This window comes from Pristiophorus japonicus, chromosome 6, assembly GCF_044704955.1.
Source record: "Pristiophorus japonicus isolate sPriJap1 chromosome 6, sPriJap1.hap1, whole genome shotgun sequence".
NCBI lineage: Eukaryota > Metazoa > Chordata > Chondrichthyes > Pristiophoridae > Pristiophorus > Pristiophorus japonicus.
In genome coordinates, this window is record NC_091982.1 from 126,425,047 (window position 1) to 126,442,447 (window position 17,401).

General features: G+C 54.4%; 1 protein-coding gene across 1 annotated transcript in view; it reads left to right on the forward strand.

The window, feature by feature from the left end:
- The first annotated feature begins 3,264 nt into the window (after nt 1-3,264).
- timm8a (translocase of inner mitochondrial membrane 8 homolog A (yeast)) overlaps nt 3,265-17,401 on the forward strand; it is a 19,693-nt gene continuing 5,556 nt past the window's right edge. The window contains exon 1 of the mRNA XM_070882170.1: nt 3,265-3,518. Within this exon, the coding sequence (XP_070738271.1) occupies nt 3,402-3,518 (117 nt within the window). The 5' untranslated portion in view covers nt 3,265-3,401. The remainder of the gene's footprint in view (nt 3,519-17,401) is intronic.

A 17,401-nucleotide genomic window follows, 5' to 3' on the forward strand; every position in this document is an offset into this window, starting at 1 on the left:
ATACAGTGTACCTACAGTTTTGAATACAGTGTACCCGGGGTTCAGGAACACAGTGTACCTACAGTTAGGAATACAGTGTACCCGGGGTTCAGGAACACAGTGTACCTACAGTTAGGAATACAGTGTACCCGGGGTTCAGGAACACAGTGTACCTACAGTTAGGAATACAGTATACCCGGGGTTCAGGAACACAGTGTACCTACAGTTAGGAATACAGTGTACCCGGGGTTCAGGAACACAGTCTACCCCGGGGTTCAGGAACACAGTCTACCCCGGGGTTCAGGAATACAGTGTACCTGGGGTTCAGGAACACAGTGTACCCGGGGTTCAGGAACACAGTGTACCCCGGGGTTCAGGAATACAGTGTACCTGGGGTTCTGGAATACAGTGTACCCGGGGTTCAGGAACACAGTGTACCCGGGGTTCAGGAACACAGTCTACCCCGGGGTTCAGGAATACAGTCTACCCCGGGGTTCAGGAATACAGTGTACCTGGGGTTCAGGAATAGAGTGTACCCGGGGTTCAGGAACACAGTGTACCCGGGGTTCAGGAACACACTGTACCCGGGGTTCAGGAACACAGTGTACCCGGGGTTCAGGAATACAGTGTACCCGGGGTTCAGGAACGCACTGTACCCGGGGTTCAGGAACACACTGTACCCGGGGTTCGGGAACACAGTGTACCCGGGGTTCAGGAACACAGTCTACCCCGGGGTTCAGGAATACAGTGTACCCAGGGTTCAGGAATACAGTGTACCCGGGGTTCAGGAACACAGTGTACCCGGGGTTCAGGAACACAGTCTACCCCAGGGTTCAGGAATACAGTCTACCCCGGGGTTCAGGAATACAGTGTACCTGGGGTTCAGGAACACACTGTGCCCGGGGTTCAGGAACACAGTGTACCCGGGGTTCAGGAACACAGTGTACCCGGGGTTCAGGAACACATTGTACCCGGGGTTCAGGAACACAGTCTACTCCGGGGTTCAGGAATACAGTCTACCCCGGGGTTCTGGAACACAGTGTACCCGGGGTTCAGGAACACACTGTACCCGGGGTTCAGGAACACAGTGTACCCGGGGTTCAGGAACACAGTCTACCCCGGGGTTCAGGAATACAGTGTACCTGGGGTTCAGGAATACAGTGTACCTGGGGTTCAGGAATACAGTGTACCCAGGGTTCAGGAATACAGTGTACCCGGGGTTCAGGAACACAGTCTACCCCGGGGTTCAGGAATACAGTGTACCTGGGGTTCAGGAATACAGTGTACCTGGGGTTCAGGAATACAGTGTACCCAGGGTTCAGGAATACAGTGTACCCGGGGTTCAGGAACACAGTCTACCCCGGGGTTCAGGAATACAGTGTGCGCGGGGTTCAGGAATACAGTGTACCCAGGGTTCAGGAATACAGTGTACCCAGGGTTCAGGAATACAGTGTACCCGGGGTTCAGGAATACAGTGTACCCAGGGTTCAGGAATACAGTGTACCTGGGGTTTAGCAATACAGTGTACCCGGGGTTCAGGAACACAGTGTACCCGGGGTTCAGGAACACAGTCTACCCCGGGGTTCAGGAATACAGTCTACCCCGGGGTTCAGGAATACAGTGTACCTGGGGTTCAGGAATAGAGTGTACCCGGGGTTCAGGAACACAGTGTACCCGGGGTTCAAGAACACACTGTACCTGGGGTTCAGGAACACAGTGTACCCGGGGTTCAGGAATACAGTGTACCCGGGGTTCAGGAATACAGTGTACCCGGGGTTCAGGAACACACTGTACCCGGGGTTCAGGAACACACTGTACCCGGGGTTCAGGAACACAGTGTACCCGGGGTTCAGGAACACAGTCTACCCCGGGGTTCAGGAATACAGTGTACCCGGGATTCAGGAATACAGTGTACCCGGGGTTCAGGAACACAGTGTACCCGGGGTTCAGGAACACAGTCTACCCCAGGGTTCAGGAATACAGTCTACCCCGGGGTTCAGGAATACAGTGTACCTGGTGTTCAGGAACACACTGTACCCGGGGTTCAGGAACACAGTGTACCCGGGGTTCAGGAATACAGTCTACCCCGGGTTCAGGAATACAGTGTACCCGGTGTTCAGGAACACACTGTACCCGGGGTTCAGGAACACAGTCTACCCCGGGGTTCAGGAACACAGTGTACCCGGGGTTCAGGAACACACTGTACCCGGGGTTCAGGAACACAGTGTACCCGGGGTTCAGGAACACACTCTACCCCGGGGTTCAGGAATACAGTGTACCTGGGGTTCAGGAATACAGTGTAGCTGGGGTTCAGGAATACAGTGTACCCGGGGTTCAGGAACACAGTCTACCCCGGGGTTCAGGAATACAGTGTACCTGGGGTTCAGGAATACAGTGTACCCCGGGGTTCTGGAATACAGTGTACCCAGGGTTCAGGAATACAGTGTACCCGGGGTTCAGGAATACAGTCTACCCCGGGGTTCAGGAATACAGTGTACCCGGTGTTCAGGAACACACTGTACCCGGGGTTCAGGAACACAGTGTACCCAGGGTTCAGGAATACAGTGTACCCGGGGTTCAGGAATACAGTGTACCCAGGGTTCAGGAATACAGTGTATCCGGGGTTCAGGAATACAGTGTACCTGGGGTTCAGGAATACAGTGTACCCAGGGTTCAGGAATACAGTGTACCTGGGGTTCAGGAATACAGTGTACCCGGGGTTCAGGAATAGAGTGTACCCGGGGTTCAGGAATACAGTGTACCCAGGGTTCAGGAACACAGTGTACCTGGGGTTCAGGAACACACTGTACCCGGGGTTCAGGAATACAGTGTACCCAGGGTTCAGGAACACAGTGTACCTACAGTTAGGAACACAGTGTACCCGGGGTTCAGGAATACAGTGTACCCGGGGTTCAGGAACACAGTGTACCTACAGTTAGGAACACAGTGTACCCGGGGTTCAGGAATACAGTGTACCCGGGGTTCAGGAATACAGTGTACCCGGGGTTCAGGAACACAGTGTACCTACAGTTAGGAACACAGTGTACCCGGGGTTCAGGAACACAGTGTACCCAGGGTTCAGGAACACAGTGTACCCGGGGTTCAGGAATACAGTGTACCCGGGGTTCAGGAATACAGTGTACCCGGGGTTCAGGAACACAGTGTACCTACAGTTAGGAACACAGTGTACCCGGGGTTCAGGAACACACTGTAGCCGGGGTTCAGGCACGTGGATTGTGGGGGATGCCATGTTGGGGTGAGAGGGCGGAGGGTTGGGCGCGGGACGGTTTCCGGTTCCGGGTTGGCGGTTGTGCCGGCGGCTGGCTGAAGGTCGGGAGAGAGGGCCGGCACCGGGGACTGGGAGCGGGCCTGCGGGGTGAGCCAGAGCGGGAGCGGGAGCGGGAGCGGGCGGCCAGTGCGCAATGGAGCCCCCGAGCCCGGGAATGGCGGCGGACCCCCACCTGCAGCAGTTTATTGAGGTGGAGAGTCAGAAACAGAAGTTCCAGCAACTGGTGCACGGGCTGACCGAACTGTGCTGGGTAAGGGCCGCCCGCCCGTGGTGGTGGGGTTAGTGTGTGTGTGTGTGTAATGTCCCAGTAACTCACTGAGGGGGGGTAATGTCTCAGTAACTCACTGGGGGGAGGGGGGGGGTTAATGTCCCAGTAACTCACTGGGGGGGGAGGGGGGGGGTTAATGTCCCAGTAACTCACTGGGGGGAGGGGGGGGGTTAATGTCTCAGTAACTCACTGGGGGGAGGGGGGGGGTTAATGTCCCAGTAACTCACTGGGGGGGGAGGGGGGGGGTTAATGTCCCAGTAACTCACTGAGGGGGGGGTAATGTCCCAGTAACTCACTGGGGGGGTAATGTCCCAGTAACTCACTGGGGGGGGTGGGTAATGTCCCAGTAACTCACTGGGGGGAGGGGGGGGGGGGGTTAATGTCCCAGTAACTCACTGGGGGAGGGGGGGGTTAATGTCCCAGTAACTCACTGGGGGGGGGGGGGGGGTTAATGTCCCAGTAACTCACTGAGGAGGGGGGGGGGGGTTAATGTCCCAGTAACTCACTGAGGAGGGGGGGGGGGGGGTTAATGTCCCAGTAACTCACTGGGGGCGGGGGGTTAATGTCCCAGTAACTCACTGAGGGGGGTGGGGGGTAATGTCCCAGTAACTCACTGGGGGGGGTTAATGTCCCAGTAACTCACTGAGGGGAGAGGGGAGGGGGGGGGTTAATGTCCCAGTAACTCACTGAGGGGAGAGGGGAGGGGGGGGGTTAATGTCCCAGTAACTCACTGGGGGGGGTTAATGTCCCAGTAACTCACTGAGGGGAGAGGGGAGGGGGGGGGGGGTTAATGTCCCAGTAACTCACTGAGGGAGGGGGGGGTTAATGTCCCAGTAACTCACTGGGGGGGGGGTTAATGTCCCAGTAACTCACTGGGGGGGGGGGGGGGGTTAATGTCCCAGTAACTCACCTGGGGGGGGTTAATGTCCCAGTAACTCACTGAAGGGGGGGGGGGTTAATGTCCCAGTAACTCACTGAAGGGGGGGGGGGGGGTTAATGTCCCAGTAACTCACTGAAGGGGGGGGGGGGTTAATGTCCCAGTAACTCACTGAAGGGGGGGGGGGGTTAATGTCCCAGTAACTCACTGAAGGGGGGGGGGGGGGTTAATGTCCCAGTAACTCACTGGGGGGGGGGGGGGGTTAATGTCCCAGTAACTCACTGGGGGGGGGGGGGGGGGTTAATGTCCCAGTAACTCACTGGGGGGGGGGGGGGGGGTTAATGTCCCAGTAACTCACTGGGGGAGGGGGGGGGTTAATGTCCCAGTAACTCACTGGGGGAGGGGGGGTGGGGTTAATGTCCCAGTAACTCACGGCGGGGGGGGGGGGTTAATGTCCCAGTAACTCACTGGGGGAGGGGTTAATGGCCCAGTAACTCACTGGGGGGGGGGGTTCATGGCCCAGTAACTCACTGGGGGCGGGGGCTTAATGTCCCAGTAACTCACTGGGGGGGGGGGGGGTTAATGGCCCAGTAACTCACTGGGGGGGGGGGGGGGGTGTTAATGTCCCAGTAACTCACTAGGGGGGGGGGGGGTGTTAATGGCCCAGTAACTCACTGGGGGGGGGGGGGGGGTAATGGCCCAGTAACTCACTGGTGGGGGGGGGGGGGTGTTAATGTCCCAGTAACTCACTAGGGGGGGGGGGGGTGTTAATGGCCCAGTAACTCACTGGGGGCGGGGGGGTTAATGTCCCAGTAACTCACTGGGGGGGTTAATATCCCAGTAACTCACTGGGGGGGGTTAATGTCCCAGTAACTCACTGAGGGGGGGGGGGGGTTAATGTCCCAGTAACTCACTGAGGGGGGGGGGGGGGTTAATGTCCCAGTAACTCACTGAGGGGGGGGGGAGGTTAATGTCCCAGTAACTCACTGAGGGGGGGGGGGGGGGTTAATGTCCCAGTAACTCACTGAGGGGGGGTTAATGTCCCAGTAACTCACTGGGGGGGGGGGGGGGGGGGGTTAATGTCCCAGTAACTCACTGGGGGGGGGGGGGGTTAATGTCCCAGTAACTCACTGGGGGGGGTTAATGTCCCAGTAACTCACTGAGGGGGGGGTTAATGTCCCAGTAACTCACTGGGGGGGGGGGGGGTTAATGTCCCAGTAACTCACCTGGGGGGGGTTAATGTCCCAGTAACTCACTGGGGGAGGGGGGGGGGGGTTAATGTCCCAGTAACTCACTGGGGGAGGGGGGGGGGGGGGGTTAATGTCCCAGTAACTCACTGGGGGAGGGGGGGGGGGGGGGTTAATGTCCCAGTAACTCACTGGGGGAGGGGGGGGGGGGGTTAATGTCCCAGTAACTCACTGGGGGAGGGGGGGGGGGGGTTAATGGCCCAGTAACTCACTGGGGGAGGGGGGGGGGGGTTAATGTCCCAGTAACTCACTGGGGGAGGGGGGGTGGGGTTAATGTCCCAGTAACTCACTGGGGGAGGGGGGGTTAATGTGCCAGTAACTCATTGGGGGGCGGGGGTTAATGTCCCAGTAACTCACGGGGGGGGGGGGGGGGGTTAATGTCCCAGTAACTCACGGGGGGGGGGGGGGGGGTTAATGTCCCAGTAACTCACTGGGGGAGGGGTTAATGGCCCAGTAACTCACTGGGGGGGGGGGGGGTTCATGGCCCAGTAACTCACTGGGGGGGGGGGGGGGGGTTCATGGCCCAGTAACTCACTGGGGGCGGGGGGTTAATGTCCCAGTAACTCACTGGGGGGGGGGGGGGGGGTGGTTAATGGCCCAGTAACTCACTGGGGGGGGGGGTGTTAATGTCCCAGTAACTCACTGGGGGGGGGTTAATGGCCCAGTAACTCACTGCGGGGGGGGGGGGGGGTTAATGTCCCAGTAACTCACTAGGGGGGGGGGGGGGGGGTGTGTTAATGGCCCAGTAACTCACTGGGGGGGGGGGGGGGGGTTAATGGCCCAGTAACTCACTGGCCGGGGGGGGGGGGTTAATAGCCCAGTAACTCATTGGGGTGGGGGGTGGTGTTTATGGCCCAGTAACTCACTGGGGGGGGGGGGGGGGGCGGTTAATGTCCCAGTAACTCACTGGGGGGGGGGGGGTTAATGGCCCAGTAACTCACTGGTGCGGGGGGGGGGGGGGGGGGGGGGGGGGGGGGGGGCGGTTAATGGCCCAGTAACTCACTGGTGCGGGGGGGGGGGGGGGGGGGCGGTTAATGGCCCAGTAACTCACTGGGGGGGGGCGGGGGGTTCATGGCCCAGTAACTCACTGGGGGGGGGGGGGGGGTTCATGGCCCAGTAACTCACTGGGGGGGGGGGGGGGGGGTTAATGTCCCAGTAACTCACTGGGGTGGGGGGGGGGTTAATGGCCCAGTAACTCACTGTGGGGGGGGGGGGGTTAATGTCCCAGTAACTCACTAGGGGGGGGGGCGGTGTTAATGGCCCAGTAACTCACTGGGGGGGGGGGGTGTTAATGGCCCAGTAACTCACTGGCGGGGGGGGGGGGGGGTTAATGTCCCAGTAACTCACTGGGGGGGGGGGTTAATGTCCCAGTAACTCACTGGGGGGGGGGGGGTTAATGTCCCAGTAACTCACTGAGGGGGGTTAATGTCCCAGTAACTCACTGGGGGGGGGGGGGTTAATGTCCCAGTAACTCACTGGGGGGGTTAATGTCCCAGTAACTCACTGGGGGGGGGGGGTTAATATCCCAGTAACTCACTGGGGGGGGGTTAATGTCCCAGTAACTCACTGAGGGGGGGGTTAATGTCCCAGTAACTCACTGAGGGGGGGGGGGGGGTTAAAGTCCCAGTAACTCACTGAGGGGGGGGGGGGGGTTAATGTCCCAGTAACTCTCTGAGGGGGGGGGGGGTTAATGTCCCAGTAACTCACTGAGGGGCGGGGGGGTTAATGTCCCAGTAACTCACTGGGGGGGGTTAATGTCCCAGTAACTCACTGGGGGGGGGGGGGGGGTTAATGTCCCAGTAACTCACCTGGGGGGGGTTAATGTCCCAGTAACTCACTGAAGGGGAGGGGGGGTTAATGTCCCAGTAACTCACTGAAGGGGGGGGGGGGGGTTAATGTCCCAGTAACTCACTGAAGGGGGGGGGGGTTAATGTCCCAGTAACTCACTGAAGGGGGGGGGGGGGTTAATGTCCCAGTAACTCACTGGGGGGGGGGGGGGGTTAATGTCCCAGTAACTCACTGGGGGAGGGGGGGGGGGGGTTAATGTCCCAGTAACTCACTGGGGGAGGGGGGGTGGGGTTAATGTCCCAGTAACTCACTGGGGGAGGGGGGGTTAATGTCCCAGTAACTCACGGGGGGGGGGGGGGGGGTGGTTAATGTCCCAGTAACTCACGGGGGGGGGGGGGGGGTTAATGTCCCAGTAACTCACGGGGGGGGGGGGGGTTAATGTCCCAGTAACTCACTGGGGGAGGGGTTAATGGCCCAGTAACTCACTGGGGGGGGGGTTCATGGCCCAGTAACTCACTGGGGGGGGGGGGGGGTTCATGGCCCAGTAACTCACTGGGGGGGGTTAATGGCCCAGTAACTCACTGGGGGGGGGGGGGGGTGTTAATGTCCCAGTAACTCACTGGGGGGGGGGGGGTTAATGTCCCAGTAACTCACTGGGGGGGGGGGGGGTTAATGGCCCAGTAACTCACTGGGGGGGGGGGGGTTAATGTCCCAGTAACTCACTGGGGGGGGGGGGGGGTTAATGGCCCAGTAACTCACTGGGGGGGGGGGGGTGTTAATGTCCCAGTAACTCACTAGGGGGGGGGGGGGGGGGGTGTTAATGGCCCAGTAATTCACTGGCGGGGGGGGGGGGGGTAATGGCCCAGTAACTCACTGGTGGGGGGAGGGGGGGGTGTTAATGGCCCAGTAACTCACTGGGGGGGGGGGGGTTTCATGGCCCAGTAACTCACTGGGGGGGGGGGGGTTAATGTCCCAGTAACTCACTGGGGAGGGGGGGGTTAACGTCCCAGTAACTCACTGAGGGGGGTTAATATCCCAGTAACTCACTGGGGGCGGGGGGGTTAATGTCCCAGTAACTCACTGGGGGGGTTAATATCCCAGTAACTCACTGGGGGGGGTTAATGTCCCAGTAACTCACTGAGGGGGGGGGGGGTTAATGTCCCAGTAACTCACTGAGGGGGGGGGGGGGGTTAAAGTCCCAGTAACTCACTGAGGGGGGGGGGGGGTTCATGGCCCAGTAACTCACTGCGGGCGGGGGGGGGGGGGTTAATGTCCCAGTAACTCACTGGGGTCGGGGGGGGTTCATGGCCCAGTAACTCACTGCGGGGGCGTGGGTTAATGGCTTAGTGACTCACAGGGGGTTAATGACCCAGTAACTAAGGTGTTGAATCTTTGGAATTCTCTGCCCCAGTGGGCTGTGGAGGCTCAGTCGTTAAGTATATTCAACACAGAGATCGATAGATTTTTGGATATTAAGGGAATCGAGGGATATAGGCACAGTGCAGGAAAGTGGAGTTGAGGTCAATAATCAGCCATGATCTTAGGAGCAGGCTCGAGGGGACGAATGGCCTACTCCTAATATTTCTTATGTTCTTAACTAACTACTGATATGGTTAATATACCAACAAGTAACTACAGATATTAATATAACCAGCAACTAACTATAGTTGATCTAACCAGTAACTGATGCATAGGCTCAGTGGCATGTACAATAATGTTACTGGGTAACCCTAGAGATATATCGCTAAGATAATGAATAACTAACTAGTAATGCATATAGTTGATCTGAGCAGTAACTGGTGCACGGACTCGGTCATGTACAATAATGTTTGGCTGCTTCAGTCCCAAGCCATTCTCTGTCTCTTTTCCTCTCCCCGCCGTTCATTTCTCAGCTCCAGTTCTTCACACCCCATCCCATCACTGCCCCCGTTACCGCTCCTCTCCACGTTCCCCTCACTCCACTCACCAACAAGGCTCTTGACATTCCCCACCTGGTCAACATTGTGGCCTTGGCAGAAACTCGCCTCGTGTGGTGCCTTCCCGCCTTGTTATACTTCACACTACCTGCTCCACACAGCAAGGCCTTTGTGACCAAATCACACCTTGGTCTCTGCCCTTCTTCACCTTAGCTCCATCCACCTACCTCCCCGTCTAGTCCTTCCCAAGCCTCATCCCAAGTTTCTCGCTTCCTCATCCTAGGTGATTTCAAACTCCATCTCAACTCACCGTGCCCTCTCCCTTCTCAGTTCACTGTCCTCCTGTCCACCCTTAATTGCTCCCTCAGTATAACCTCCCCTACATTGCGACTGCCATCTCCTATGGCCGCTGCTCCTGTGGCCTGGATCAATGAAAAGCTCATCTCTGACCACTTTCTTGTATAAGAATCAGGAGCAGGAGCCGGCCATTCGACCCCTCGAGCCTGCTCCGCCATTTAATAATATCATGGCTGATCTTCGACCTCAACTCCACTTTCCTGCACTATCCCCATATCCTTCGATTCCCTTAATATCCAAAAATCTATCGATCTCAGAGTCTTGAATATACTCAAAGACTGAGCCTCCACAGCCCTCTGGGGTAGAGAATTCCAAAGATTCACCACCCTCTGAGTGAAGAAATTCCTCCTCATCTCAGTCTTAAATGGCCGACCCCCTTATTCTGAGACTGTGACTCCCCAGTCAGGGGAAACATCCTCCCTGCATCTACCCTGTCAAGCCCTGTAAGAATTGTGTATGTTTCAATGAGATCACCTCTCATTCTTCTAAACTCCAGAGAGTATCGGCCCAGTCTGCTCAATCTCTCCTCATAGGACAATCCCCCCATCCCAGGGATCAGTCTGGTGAACCTGCGTTACACTTCCTCTATGGCAAGTATATCCTTCCTTGGGTAAGGAGACCAAAACTGTACGCAATATTCCAAGTGCTGTTTCACCAGTACCTTCCACACCCCCAGCTGCCTTCCTTCTGCTTCTGCCCGTTGGAAAATTCCACAGGTCCCAGCCGGACCCCTGGCTGACCACATCCAGCTCCACTAGGCCTTGTTCTCCTCAGGCAGATCTGCTCATTGCTCCAGGATCAGACGTATTTTCCTTCACAGACTCGACTACTCCAGTGCCCTTCTGGCCGGCCTCCCAGCTGCCACCCTCCATAAACCTTAGCCCATGTAAACCTCTGCTGCTTGTGTGCTCTTTGACCAAGCTTTTGGTCACCTGTCCTAATGTATCTTGTGTGGTTCAGTGTCACATTTTTTTTAATAACGTTCCTGTGAAGCGCCTTGGGACATTTGACTACATGAAAGGTGCTATATAAATACAAGTTGTTGTTGGAGAGCAATCTTCAAACATTGAGGAGCCTGAAGCCATTGTCTTCAGCCCCCGTGCCCTCACCATCTAGTGTCTCCCTCTCTCTGGCCTCTGTCTATTCACCCCAAGCTGTGCTTCCTTCCTCCTCCTCTTCGCCACCCGCTTTGTTAACTGGAGCCATTCCTTTTATTCCCTCTGAAATATTGATCCACCATTCCAATCCCCCCGAACATGTGCACTTAGCCCTTCTGTCTCTCAGTGAAGACCTGTAACCCCGTGTATTCAGTTCAATTCCATCAGTCTTTCTGCAGTCGTACAGTGCGCTCTGAGTTCAGTGCTGCTCTCTGAGGCACGAGGGAAACCTCCAGTCCTAGAAATGTTAAAGAATCTTTGGGGCTGATCCTAAGTATCAGAGGATTGAGTGATGAATAACAGATAGAAAAACTGGACCCATCACCCTTGAGAGGAGCTCACCCTTAGACAGCTATCTGAGATACTGAGGGCAATAAAACATACTTAGAGGTTTTGAGGGGAAATTTCTTCACCCAGAGGGTGGTGGGGGTCTGGAACTCACTGCCTGAAAGGGTGGGAGAGGCAGAAACCCTCCCCACATTTAAAAAGTACATGGATGTGCATTTGAAGTGCTGTAACCTACAGGGCTACGGACCAAGATCTGGAAAATGGGATTAGGCTGGATAGCTCTTGGTCGGCTGGCGCGGACACGATGGGCCGAAATGTCTCCTTCCGTGCTGTAAATTTCTATGATTCTCTCTGCCCTGCCTGAACCCGTCCCCGATCCACTACCTGGGGAGGGGGGCCGTAGGATTTAGCATCAGGCAGTTACAGCTGAGGAGGCAGAGAGGGATTCTGGCCACAATCGTCAGGGGCAAGGGAGGTCGAAGGTCGCCTCTCGAGGCCCCACCTGCATATTTAAAGCATGTCCCCACTTCCTTCCTGCGGGTGTCCCACTGGCCTGCTGTGGTGCTGGGGGGGGCGGCTACAGGGTGCGGGGGTGAGGTACAGGGAGAGGACGGGGGGGAGGGGGTTGGGGGAAGGAACAGGGGCACAGGTGCCTGACCTGGCGTTAACTGCCTCCCCCCCCCTCCCTCCCTTCCCTGGGCCAGCATTGCACGAGGCAGCGGTTTATTACGAGGAGCTTATCTCCTGGCCTGGGGTCTGTTCCCAGGGGTCAAAGGGCAATGCGTGTTTGTTTGCTGCACCATCCATCCTAAAGGTTAATTTTTTACATCAGGTCACATGCCTCAATTTGTGGAATGATGTTATGTCAACCAGATTGTACTACAGTGAGGGATTGGTGAGCGGGACTTGTAGGGCATTGCGAAGGACCTGTGGAATGTGGTGGGAGCAGAGGCCAGCGAGATGTAAAGGGAGGGGTTTTCTGTTGATGTTGGGTTGGGTGTCTGCGCTTGCCGTTATTTACAGGGGGTCCCCAGGTGTGTGTCAGTATTTACAGGGGGTCCCCAGGAGTGTGTTAGTATTTACAGGGTGTCCCCGGGAGCGTGTCAGTATTTACAGGGGGTCCCCGGGAGTTCGTGTCAGTATTTATAGGGGGTCCCCGGGTGTGTGTGTCGGTATTTACAGGGGGTCCCTGGGCGTGTATGTCAGTATTTACGGTGGGTCCCCGGGAGTGTGTCAGTATTTACAGGGGGTTCCTGGGAGTGTGTCAGTATTTACAGGGGGTTCCTGGGAGTGTGTCAGTATTTACAGGGGGTTCCTGGGAGTGTGTCAGTATTTACAGGGGGTTCCTGGGATTGTGTCAGTATTTACAGGGGGTCCCTGGGAGTGTGTCAGTGTTTACTATTAACATGGTCTCTGCTTCAATCACTAACTCTGGGAGTACACTACACAGCCTGAACCCCTTCTCCTGCTCTCTGTCCGGATCTCTTACATTTAATCTTGTATCTATCTTCCTTTGTTCCGGATCCTTCAATCACTGGAAACAATTTCTCTTTACGGTCTCTCAATTTTGAACTCCTCGCTCAAATCGTGTCGAAATCTCTCGTCAAACAAAAAGAGCGCAGTCAAGTCTTGCTTTGTATTTGCTCAGACCAGACAGGATCCTCGTGACTCTGCTGTTCCCTCACTCTTGCCTCGCCCTCCTTCCTATAGTGTGAGGCCCAAAACTGCACACAGCACTCCAACTGTGGTCCGACTGAGGTTTCTGTAAATTCACCATTACATCTCCACTATTATATTAGATGCCTCTTCAAAAAAAATAACAATATTCCATTAGTTTCTTATGGCCTTATCACTTAAAATGCTGCTTTTAATGTCTTGTGTACCTGAACCCCTCAAATCTCTTTGGTCATTCACAACTTTACCCCATTCAAAATATAAATATGATTTGTAATCCTTGTACCAAAATATACCATCTGATATTTAATCCTGTTATATATTCCATTGCACCAGTATTTGGACGCCATCCCTCTAGGCTTATATCCCAAATGATGGAACAGAACCCTGTGGGACGCTACTGAACACTTCCAAACACTCCGAGAACCTTCCTTTAATTGTATTTGCCAATTCTCCTCCTGATTTTTTACGCTCCAATCTTCTTCGGTGTGTTACATTGTCAAAGGCTTTCTGGAAGTCCATATACAACACATCCACTGCATTTTCCCCATCCACCATATCTCTCTCATCCTCAAAGAAATCAATCACGTTTGTCGAGCACCATCTTTCTCTCCATTTTGATACAGTATTTAATAATTTCACCGTGAAAGATTCCTTCCCACAGATATTTAACAAACCTGCCTGTAATTACCGGGTTGGTTCCGTCTTCGATTTGAAAGTGGGTATAACATTGCTCAGCCGTGGCTCAGTGAGCAGCACTCTCACTTCTGAGTCAGAAGGTTGTGGGTTCAAGTCCCACTCCAGGAACTTGAGCACAAAAATCTAGGTTGACACTCCCAATGCAGTGCTGAGAGAGCGCCGCACTGTCGGAGGGGCCGTCTTTCAGATGAGACAATAAACCGAGGCCCTGTCTGCCTCGGGTGGATGTAACAGATCCCACAGCACTATTTGGAAGAAGAGCAGGGGAGTTATCCCCGGTGTCCTGGGGCCAATATTTATCCCTCAATCAACATAACAAAAACAGATTATCTGGTCATTATCACATTGCTGTTTCTGGGAGCTTGCTGTGTGTAATTTGGCTGCTGTGTTTCCATCATTCCAACAGTGACTACACTCGAAAACTCATCATCATCATAGGCAGTCCCTCGGAATACTTGCTTCCACTCTAAAAATGAGTCCTTAGGCAGCTGAACAGTCCAATACGAGAACCACAGTCCCTGTCACAGGTGGGACAGACAATGGTTGAGGGAAGGGGAGGGTGGGACTGGTTTGCCGCACGCTCCTTCCGCTGCCTGCACTTGATTTCTGCATGCTCTCGCCAATGAGACTCAAGGTGCTCAGCGCCCTCCCGGATGCACTTCCTCCACTTAGGACGGTCTTTGGCCAGGGACTCCCAGGTGTCAGTGGGGATGTTGCACTTTATCAGGGAGGCTTTGAGGGTGTCCTTGTAATGTTTCCACTGCCACCTTGGGCTCGTTTGCCGTGTAGGAGTTCCGAGTAGAGCGCTTGCTTTGGGAGTCTCGTGTCAGGCATGCAGACAATGTGGCCTGCCCAGTGGAGCTGATCAAGTGTGGTCAGTACTTCAATGCTGGAAATGTTGGCCTGGTCGAGGACACTAACATTGGTGTGTCTGTCCTCCCAGGGGATTTGTAGGATCTTGCGGAGACATCGTTGATGGTATTTCTCCAGCGGCTTGAGGTGTCTACTGTAATGGTCCATGTCTCTGAGCCATACAGGAGGGCGGGTATTACTACAGCCCTGTAGACCATGAGCTTGGTGGCAGATTTGAGGGCTGTCTTCAAACACTCTCTTCCTCAGGCGGCGTTGAATCTCGTCATCATAGGAGGTGGGTGGGGTGGCTTGACCCATCCACCTCCATGGAGGTGGGTGGGGGGCACACACCCACCTCCATGGCACGAACCTGGTATTGCAGTACTTCCAGGAACGGTGCAGTGGCTCTAGGCCTTTTGGCTAAGAGCATTGGCGCAGAGTGATCCTTGATGTGTGCAAGGTGACCTCTGGCGTTTGTAATCTGACAAGATGATCTGACAAAGAATTGGAAAGATTGGCAACGAATAAATTAAAAAATATATAAAATTAAAAAAAAATTAAAAAAAATCAATGTCTGCTCTTGTTGATAAGAGGCTCCTGAGGTATGGGAAATGGTCCAAAAATACTTCATTGGCTGTAAAATACTTTGAGATGTCCGGTCATCTTTTGGCAAGATTTTTAAACACAATCCTGCATGGTCATTACATTTTCAGGATGAATTACTGCAGTCTGGTGTTAGACACACACAAATACACACACACACTGACCCTTCAGTCTGGTGTTAGACACACACACACACTCTGACCCTTCAGTCTGGTGTTAGACATACACATACTCTGACCCTTCAGTCTGGTGTTAGGCACACACACACTGACCCTTCAGTCTGGTGTTAGACACACACACACACAGACCCTTCAGTCTGGTGTTAGACACACACACACACACTGACCCTTCAGTCTGGTGTTAGACACACACACACACACTGACCCTTCATTCTGGTGTTAGACACACACACACACACTGACCCTTCAGTCTGGTGTTACACACACACACTGACCCTTCAGTCTGGTGTTACACACACACACTGACCCTTCAGTCTGGTGTTACACACACACACTGACCCTTCAGTCTGGTGTTACACACACACACACTGACCCTTCAGTCTGGTGTTACACACACACACTGACCCTTCAGTCTGGTGTTACACACACACACTGACCCTTCAGTCTGGTGTTAGACACACACACACACATTGACCCTTCAGTCTGGTGTTACACACACACACTGACCCTTCAGTCTGGTGTTAGACACACACACACACACTGACCCTTCAGTCTGGTGTTACACACACACACACACACACACACACACACAAACTGACCCTTCAGTCTGGTGTTAGACACACACACACACACACTGACCCATCAGTCTGGTGTTACACACACACACACACACACACACACACACTGACCCTTCAGTCTGGTGTTACACACAAACACACACACACTGCCCCTTCAGTCTGGTGTTAGACACACACACACACACACACACTGACCCATCAGTCTGGTGTTAGACACACACACACACACACACACTGACCCTTCAGTCTGGTGTTACGCACACGCACACGCACACGCACACACACACACACACTGACCCTTCAGTCTGGTGTTACACACACACACTGACCCTTCAGTCTGGTGTTACAACCACACACACACACACACACTGACCCTTCAGTCTGGTGTTACACACACACACTGACCCTTCAGTCTGGTGTTACAACCACACACACACACACACACTGACCCTTCAGTCTGGTGTTACACACACACACTGACCCTTCAGTCTGGTGTTACAACCACACACACACACACACACTGACCCTTCAGTCTGGTGTTAGACACACACACACACTGACCCTTCAGTCTGGTGTTAGACACACGCACACGCACACACACACACTGACCCTTCAGTCTGGTGTTAGACACACACACACACTGACCCTTCAGTCTGGTGTTAGACACACACACACACTGACCCTTCAGTCTGGTGTTAGACACACACACACACACACTGACCCTTCAGTCTGGTGTTAGACACACACACACACACTGACCCTTCAGTCTGGTGTTAGACACGCACACGCACACACACACACACTGACCCTTCAGTCTGGTGTTAGACACGCACACACTGACCCTTCAGTCTGGTGTTAGACACACGCACACACACTGACCCTTCAGTCTGGTGTTACACACACGCACACACACACACTGACCCTTCAGTCTCCTTCAGTCTGGTGTTAGACACACACACACACACACACACACACACACTGACCCTTCAGTCTGGTGTTACACACACACACACACACACACTGACCCTTCAGTCTGGTGTTAGACACACACACACACACACTGACCCTTCAGTCTGGTGTTAGACACACACACACACACACTGACCCTTCAGTCTGGTGTTAGACACACACACACACACACACACGCACACTGACCCTTCAGTCTGGTGTTACACACACACACACACACACACACACACACACACAGACCCTTCAGTCTGGTGTTAGACACACACACACATACACACTGACCCTTCAGTCTGGTGTTAGACACACACACACATACACACTGACCCTTCAGTCTGGTGTTAGACACACACACACACACACACACACACACACACACACACACACTGACCCTTCAGTCTAGTGTCACACACACACACACACACACACTGACCCTTCAGTCTGGTGTTAGACACACACACACATACACACTGACCCTTCAGTCTGGTGTTAGACACACACACACATACACACTGACCCTTCAGTCTGGTGTTAGACACACACACACATACACACTGACCCTTCAGTCTGGTGTTAGACACACACACACACACACACTGACCCTTCAGTCTGGTGTTAGACACACACACACATACACACTGACCCTTCAGTCTGGTGTTAGACACACACGCACACACACACACT